Source organism: Octodon degus, unplaced genomic scaffold, assembly GCF_000260255.1.
Source record: "Octodon degus isolate 3935 unplaced genomic scaffold, OctDeg1.0 scaffold00031, whole genome shotgun sequence".
Lineage (NCBI taxonomy): Eukaryota > Metazoa > Chordata > Mammalia > Rodentia > Octodontidae > Octodon > Octodon degus.
The window spans coordinates 18101021-18110125 of record NW_004524607.1 but is presented as its reverse complement, the minus strand read 5'-3'; the positions used below and the strand labels follow the sequence as shown (position 1 = coordinate 18110125).

Genomic DNA, 9105 nt, shown 5'->3' with positions numbered 1-9105 from the left:
CATCTTGTACAGCAAATAACCAGTAGGAAGAGAGTATACAATGTGTTAATTATTGAAACTGTCCTACCAATTTGGTTTGAACCTGTCTCATTGCTATTTGTTTCTCAATAAAATTAAAAAAAAAAAAAAAAACCACAGCCATGAGGGCCCAGGGAGATGGCTCAGTGGAATAAGTGCTTCCCTGGCAAGCACAAGGCCCTGAGTTCAATCCCTGGTTCCACAAAAAAAACCCTCAAAAAAACAGCCATGATCATTAGTTACATCTTATCTCTGGATCACAGTAGAACTGAGTAGACAAAGACCGTATAGCCTACAAGCCTGAAAATATTTACTATCTGGATCTTCTCCTGACCCCCCAGTACTTGGGAATAAACTCAGGGTCATTGAAGTGAATTACATTCCTATCCAAAGATGCCCAGCTGGGCTCCAACTTGTGATTCCCCTGCCTGAGCCTCCCAAGAGTGCTGGGGTTATAGGTGTGTGCCACCACACCTACTACTGAATCTTTATGTAAAACACGTTGACTGACTCTCAGTCTACCAATGTCTGTCCTTTTCCTGCTGACTAACTAGATGTTGCACCTTTCAGAAAGACCCAGTTTTATATATGCATATATTTTTTTTAATTGTGTGTGTGTGTGTGTGTGTGTGTGTGTGTGTGTGGAACCGGGGATTGAACTCAGGCCCTTGTGCTTGCCAGGGAAGCGCTTATTCTACTGAGTCATCTCCCTGGCCTGAAAGACCCAATTTGGAGGTAGTTAAACTTGCAGGAAGTTAAAGTAAACAATCTAACAGTTGAGATGGAATCATAAAGGAATCAGGTTCATATTTTAATCTCTGCTCCAAGTTCTCTCCAGTTGTCTGAGATAAAGACAAGAGCATAAGAAGAGAATGTCAAAGGGTTCCACTCCCCAAATCTCTGTAGGTCAAGTGCATTCAGAAATCTCATTGGCAGAAATCCTGTTGTGGAATTCTCTGAAGATGATTTTTATTTTGCAGTACTGGGGCTTGAACCAAAAGCCCTCACATGGAGCTACATTTGTAGCTCTTTCCTTTATTTTTTATTTTGAGGCAGGGTCCTTCTAGGTAGCTAAATTCCCCAGATTGGTTTGAATTTATGATTTTCCCATCTCTGCCTCCCAGGATACCAGAATTACAGCCGTGCACCACCATGACCAGTTCAATTCTCTTATTTTCTTGTCCCACTTTCCACCATTGTTATTTACTTTCTGAGGTCCTTCCACATTGCCTTATCTCTCCTTCCAGGCTTTTCATTTCTTCAGTCACTTAAATTGTAGAATTTTGTTTGTATAAGTTTTTCTTTTTTTTTTTTTAAAGTTTTTCTTTTAAAGCTTCCTCTTTTATTAATGCAAGATCCTATCTCTGAAGTCATCAACTCTAGCTTTTTCATGCACTGATAGTTTTTAAAAAAATGTATATAGTACAGGGTCTCACTATGCAGCTCAGACTCATTGTGATCCTCATGTTTTCAGCCTCCCCAGAACTGGGATTATAGGCATGTACCATGCACAAAGACTCAGTAGTTGGCTCATCCTGCCTGGGGGCTGGACCAGCATAGCATGTGGTGCCAGGGATCGAACCCTCATCCCTGCACTTGTCCTAAGTAGGTGCTTAGTCCACTAAGCTACCTCACCAGCCTGATGCACTGATGATTCTTTGAGGGGAGGTTTGTGTTTGCTTTTAGTTTGACATGTTCATGGAGAAGAGATCTATCAAGTGCCCAGTGTCCTTGCATCTCTATTCCTATTAGAAAGGTCCTCAGGATCAGTGGAACCCCCTGAGATGAGCTTGTCAGTGACCGCTTTCTGTTGGATGGCCATGCAGAAATCTGGCCATTTGAACAGGTAACCTCAGCTATTGGATCTGTATTTCCTGGGCAGAGGAACATAACTTAGTTCTAGAATGTGTGCTTAGCATGCATGAGGCTCTAGCTTCAATCCTGAGCATGCACTAAAAGATCTACAGATCTGGGGCTGGTGAGATGGCTCAGTGGTCTAAAGCACCTACTTGGAACAAGTTTAGCAAAGCACAGAGACCGCGGTTCAATCCCCCAGCACCACATGCCAGCCAGCCCCGCCCCCTGGTGGGCTGAGCTGGCCACACACACACACACACACACAAATAAATAAATAAAATAAAATAAAATAAAAAGATCCACAGATCTTTTCTCACAGTATGGTTAGTTTTCTGGACAGTTTATCCTTTGATCTGGGAGAATTATTCTAATTTTCTTCCATTCTGGGCAAGGTACAGGCACAAGATTAGGTTTTACATGTTAAGTAAGTGAAATATGTACAGTGATTAAAGTATAGTAAAAGTATAACATTTTAAAAAATATTATAGGAAAAGACATATTACTATGGATCCTCCTTAGAGTCTTCTTCCCTTCTAACACACTTCCTCGTCAGTCTGAAGCAGTTCTGGAAATTCTTTCATGGGTGTCTTTAGTAGTGTTGTCATGGCTGCCTCAAAGTCCTGAATCAGTTTGAAATGTTTACTTTTCATGGTCTTTTTGACTTTAGGAAAGACCTAGAAGTTGCATGGTGCCCAATCCAGTGAGTAAGGTAGGAGAGAACCTGTTGTAATGTTCTCTTTGACAGAAATTACAGCAAACCTAAACTGTGTGAACTGCTTCAGAGATGACAAGAATGAAGGCACAAGTGTGTTCAAATATAGATTTTTTTTTTGAGGGGGATTAATAGCAATGTGTCTTTTACTGTAATGTTTTTTAAAAATTTAAACAGTCACCAGATTTTTTACCACACCTCATATTAATTTGTTCTTTGCATTCAGCGTCCCCTAAGTGTGGTGTCCACTAAGTTGAGAGTCATTACAGTATCCCCCTAAGAGGCTACCAATTTAGGCTGGGGCTAAAAATACAATAAAATTAAGTTTTCAGATTACACTAATGGTAAGTGTTATATTAACTTAAGTCAAGCAGCAGATAAGCTTTTTAAGTTCTATAAAGTAATTGAGGGCCATGATTATTCACTCCTCAGGTCTGCCAGAGCTTCTGCTGTGTGCATGCATGTGCGTGCGTGCGTGCGTGTGTGTGTGTGTGTGTGTGTGTGTAACTACACATACACACATATACACACAAACCCTATTTTGCCCTGCAGGAGATACTAACAACCTATCCCTGAGCACCATCCAGGAATATGGCAAAAATTCAGAAGTTTTACAATTCAACCAGCTCTCTGGGAAGGATACAACTATTAATGTTTTAAACACGCTTTCCAGGAGTATTTGAGGTCAAGTATTTGGGACAAAATTTTTAGGGCTGGTCATGGTGGTGCATGCCTGTAATCCCAGCACTCAGGAGGCTGAGGCAGAAGGATCATGGTCAGTTCAAGACCAGGCCAGGCTACAAAGTGAGCTCAAGTCCAGCCTGAACTACATAGAGAGACTTTATCCCAAAAACAAGAAAAAAACATTTTTAAACCAGAGGAAGTTCCTACCCTCAAGTAATTTACATCCTAGTTTTAGCTGACACACACAAACACTGAAAAACCAAGCTCTACAGCTCTAGTTATTTAAATCCAAAAGATGTATTTTGTCAAGACAGAAACATATACTAGTTAAAATTTTTAATTAAAAATGTAAGAATATATTATATAAGTCCCAGCTACATGAGAGCTGAAGCAGGAGGATCATTTGAGCTTAGGAGTTTGGGGCCAGCCTGGACAACATAGCAAGATTCCATCTCAAAAAAAACAAAAATAATAATATATACACTATATAGATAATATAGGATATAAATATATACCATGTTTATTATGAATACATGCTAGCTATGTGTTTATCTTTTATATATAACATTAAAAATGAAAAAAAAATCCTGTTGTTCCAACACAACCACATTTATGCTTGCACTTCCCCTTCTAGTTTGAGCCTACATACACATTTATTTTTACACATGATCATAGCCAAAAGGCTGAGGAGAATCTGACTGGGATCATATTATTTTTTAAACATTTTAAAGCAGTACTTTTTTCCCCGTCAGGAGCCTCCAGTTGAGTGGCAGTAGGAGGTAAGTTGGTTGATGAAAACATGTGTGAGAGACATTTTCTCAAATAAAACCGTTGGAAGCCCTGTTAAGCTGAGTCACTGTTGCCCCAGTAGCCTTGGCTCATCACACACAAGGGCTGAGCCTTTTTTCTGTCCCCTCTCAATCGTTCTTTACTCGATTTACAAAACAAAGGCGCATTTGTAGTTTGAAGTTACTAAAACCAACCTGTCCAGCAAGGTTTAGAAACGGAGCTGCTTGCCTTTTGTATGTGGTCTGGGCACACGAGATGGAGTTAGTCACTTGCTGGCCAGGCGCCCATGTGCTTGGAGTCGGCCTGCTGGGATGGCTGGCAGCTCAACAAAGACAGGAAGGAGTGGCTGGCGGTAGGTTGGATTACAGTGTGAGAGTGAACTGGAACAACTCTGACCTGGCACATGCCCCCCAGTATGTCATATACCCAAGAAGAAGGTGGCTGCATACAGTACATAACTTACCTGCTGTCTGCTTTTCTGAGACACGGACTGGTTGTGGGTTAGCTGGCAATAGCTTATCCTATCAGCTATGTGGGGTGCATCAGCAGAGTAAGAAAAATAAACTGGCTTGGAGCCATGAGCCCTGGATTCCAGTCCTGACTCTTTCTTCCAAATAGTTTCAACTTGGACAAGTTTTGTAGTTCCTCTGGTCATCAAATACTTCATTTATTAGTTCTTTTCTTTCTGTTTGTTTGAGTTCAGCTTTTCTTCTATAAAATGAGGTGGGGCTGTGTCAATATGTTAAACGAAGTGAGGCAAAAATACGGAGGCAAGAAACTGGAGTTCACATGATTAGTGTATTTGTCTGTCTTGTGTTACTGTAACAAAATTTCTGGGGTTTAAGAATTTTATAAAGAAAAAAATATTTAGCTCACAGTTCTGAAGGTTCAAGGGCCCATATCTGGTAGAGGCCCAAGTGGTAAAAAGCATCACATGCCAGGAGACCAAGAGTATACGTTTGTGAGACCCAGTCACCCAGTCATTCCTCCTCTTCTTTAAAGTCACTAGGATTTGATGACAAATACTCCATCCTGATGACCTTATCTGATCCTAATTATTTCCCTAATGTTCCACCTCTCACTATTACAGTCAGATTAAGTTTCTACCCTTTCAATACCTTTCAAGGGTGATTAAATTTCAAATCAAGAGCTCTTGGGAATCACTCAAAGCATATCCAAACCACAGCAGCTACCCAACTTTTCTGCATCTTTTATTGAGGGGTAGATCAGAGCTTGAATACAGAGCTCTCTTGGGGGAGGGGGAGGAAGAGAGAATAGAAGGGGAAAAAGAGATAGAGAATGAATACACCAAAACAGAATGTCAAAAGGCCGTAGATAGGGGCCAGTGAGATAGCTCAGGGGTCTAAAGTGCCTGCTTAGCAAGCTTAGGAAGGTGCAGGTGACCACGGTTCAATCCCCAGCAGCACATACTGTGCCAGCCCTGCCCTCAGGTGGGCTGAGCTGGCAAAAAAAAAAAAAAAGCTGTAGGTACCTTAAGCAGCAGTGCTGTATTAGAACTGCAGAGGCCATAGTGATGAGCACCTCTGGACACCAAGGCTAGCTAGAGACTGAAGGAAAGGAAATGAGGACCCTTTTACTTTTACAGTAGGAACGAAGACACTAGGTACTGTAGTTGGTAAGTGTACATAGCAGGGGACTAAACAGCCCCCAGTGGGTAATGTCCACCTCAGTCAGACAATAGGAGAAAGAGGGCAGTAGGTTCACATTTCCTGTGGTTGGATTAAACCTAGACCAGGGTTGGCTTGATAGCTCAGCGGACTAAAGCGCCTGTTTAGGCAGGCTCAGGGACTGGGGTTCGATCCCCGGTGTGCTGTGCCGGCCCCACAGCCACGGGGCACACTGAGCCAGCAATTGAGACTGGGTGTGGTGGCGCTCCTATAACCCCAGCACTTGGGAGGCTGAAAACAGGATTACTACGGGTCTTATCTATGTAGTGAGACCCTGTAGGCCCTGTAGACCCTGTCCTAAATACAGAAAAATTAAAAAAAATAAATAACCTAGACCAACATTGGGAGCGGGAAGGGAGCGATGGGTAGGGGGAGGTACAAAGAATTGAGGTATGTTACATACGTGTACCAGTTCCCCACAATGAACATAATCATTATGTATTGCAAACATGTACTAATAACAATAAAAAGAAACCAGCATTTAAATTTGAGTTCAGTGTTTGATTCTCCAAGCACACATTGACTCTAATATGAAGATGAAGGCAAGGCTACACCAAGTGTATGATTTTAAGCAAACCAGAAAATTCATGAACTAGTGACTCTAGTGACTCTGTGTGTGTGTGTTGCGGGGTGACAGTGAGGGTAATACAGAGGACTGAACCCAGGGCCTTCCCATTGAGCTACAGCCCCAGCCCTTTTTATTTTTTGAGAAAAGATCTCAATAAATTGCCAAATTGTCCAAGGTGGGCTCAAACTTGTGACCCTCCTCCCTCCGCTTCTCAGAGTGCTAGGATGACAGGTGTGCCCTACCATTGACAGGCTTGCACCAATTACCAAAAGAAACTGCAGCAAGTGCCAGTCACGGCCAACGTTAACCACAGTTCCTGTTGGCATCCTCCTGGTGTGCTGAGTCGCAACTTGCTCTTGTACTCCACACAGTGTCAAAAACAAACTCATCTTTCTGGTGAGATTGGGTGAAGATCTACCCACACCCTGACGTGTAAAAATAGAAACAAGGGCAGACGAATGGGATAAAGATTCCCCCAGTACCCAGAAAAGGGTGGGAGCTGTACCCCAGTACTTAAAGGCTCTGATAAAAACAAATTAAGTTAATTTGGGGTTTAATAACATCTAGTTTGTGTGAGGGAGGGATGCTATGTAATTACTAGCTACTCTTTCTGCTAAGGGAACATGATAAAGATTTTCAAGGATAGATGTTTCGAGTCTCGGTTCATCTGCTTTTTCAACGCACACAGTAGCGCTGTCATGCGCTGAATGCAAACATTTGTCTCTGCATCCTTCTGAACTGGATCAGCCTCTCTTTGCCTAGGGTTTCTCTGGATGAATGGCACTTAGTCTGTGAAATGGTTTTAAGACTTCCACGTTGTGTTCTTCCCCAGAGCCATCTTTGAGGAATTACAACATTATTATTTATACACAATAATCTGTACTATTTCACTTATCCTTAGTTATTCTGTAGACTATTAAGCCAATGTGGATTAAGAAGCTCCTGTATGCCAGACAATATGCTACCATGCAAGAACTTCTAAAAGGTCGACCAAAAATGGTCTTCATATTTTTGGCTGACAACTAGTAGGACGGAGCAGCACATTAACCATTAAATAACACGAAAGTACAATAGCAGTGTCAGACAGAAGCTGCCCTTTCTTTGTGAACACTGGGATGCCTCATTTTGGCCACATTTATGACAGTTTCTTAAGAGATTCAGAATTAGTAGTGATTAATTAAGGAACACTACCAACTCCAATGCCAATATCAATCTTCGGTAACTTGATTTCTCTTAAGGCAGCCCCCAGCCCTTGCTCTTTAAAAGGTCTGAGCAGCTCTGTCTCTATAAGCCACAACTATTTCTGCTGCAGGTTTGCATGCTAGGTTGTCACTTAGAGGTCTAATCATTTTAGACACTGCAATCTTCTCTGAGAGCAAGGTCTTAGAGGTCTTAACTCAGCACAGGACCAAGGGCCACCAGGCCTATCCTTAATAAGGTAGTGTTCTCAGATTGAAGTGGGCACATAGTTTTATTTCCCACGAAGGAAAGTACTAGCTCCTAAGAAGAGAGACTAGACTTAATGACAGTTGAATTTATGGATTATGGTTGTATTTGCTGCTTCTGAACAAAACATTAAAAGAAGGCTCGAATATTAACTGGTACAAGCCACAGTTCATCTGAATGGAATATTTTGATCATAATGGGCTAGTCTTTGGATTTGTTTCGGAAAGAGGGTGAGGCCAGGTTTCATTAGGGCCCTTTCATGGAAATCCATGGCTAGCTCATCCTTCCCCTGAAGGAGTTTCCACCCCCTGAATGCAATCCTTTACAGGATAATTTTTATAGAAATGGGAGGAGAAAGGGGTGGAGGTGGCAGATTGGTGCCAAGAACCAGTGACTTAGGAAAGTTATGAATCTACCAGTTGCCTAGAATTTTTTTATTTTTTATTTTTTTATTTTATTTTATTTTTTTTTTTTTTGCGGAATTGGGGATTGAACTCAGGCCCTTGTGCTTGCCAGGGAAGCACTTGTTTCTACTGAGCTATTTCTCCAGCACCTAGAATTTAGTATTTGGGTAGCATTAGATTCTTTTTTCCAAAATAATTATTCTAGAAATTCAAAAGAAAAAGTTGACCACGCTTTTAGGTCACTCAGAGGATTCCTGGGGTTTTGTTAGTGCCTAAAAATCAAAAATTGGCCCCAATATGGTAGTAAACATTTGCAATCCCAGAATTCTGGCAGGCTGAGGCAGGAGATTGGCAGGTTTGAGCCTAGCCTGGGCAATTTAGTGACTTAGTGAGGCCCTGTCTCTAAGTAAATAAGTAAATAAGGTGCTGGGGATACAGCTCAGTGAAATCCCCTGGCTGAGCTCAATCTTTTGTGCTACAGAAAAAAAGCAAAACAAAGATAGACTTATGACTATATACAAAGAGAAAGCCCATGTCCACTAAGGTGAGCATATTCCTTGGAAATCCTTCAAGAGAAGTCCTATATTTTAATTTTAGACTGCTTTTAGATTCCGATTTCTTCACCACTGAAATATTATTTCCCCATATTTCTTCAAACCTCAAGAAAAAGCATGAAATGTTTTGTAAAAAGAAACAAACACTAGAATACTCTTTAGCACAAAATACACAGAAAGCTAAAAATTCAAGACATGTAAAAGCCAGGATAGAATCTACAGCAAAATGTCCTGGCAATTTGCACTGTAGGGTGGGTGTGGTGGCTTCAACAGAATGGATTTATGTGCCTGCTCACTTGCTGTCATGGGATCCCAAATATTCCTGTAATGCTTTGGTATTTAATCTGTCCTCTATAAAACAGAGACAACACCAACATCCCACTGT

At 41.4% G+C, this 9105-nt stretch overlaps 1 protein-coding gene across 1 annotated transcript in view; it reads left to right on the top strand.

Annotated features, from left to right (window-relative positions):
* The window catches only part of Kpna7 (karyopherin subunit alpha 7), a 36913-nt gene extending 29571 nt beyond the window's left edge, over window positions 1–7342 (top strand). Inside the window, exon 11 of the mRNA XM_012514392.1 lies at window positions 7229–7342. Coding sequence (XP_012369846.1) covers window positions 7229–7342 — 114 coding nt within the window. The remainder of the gene's footprint in view (window positions 1–7228) is intronic.
* Window positions 7343–9105: the final 1763 nt, after the last annotated feature.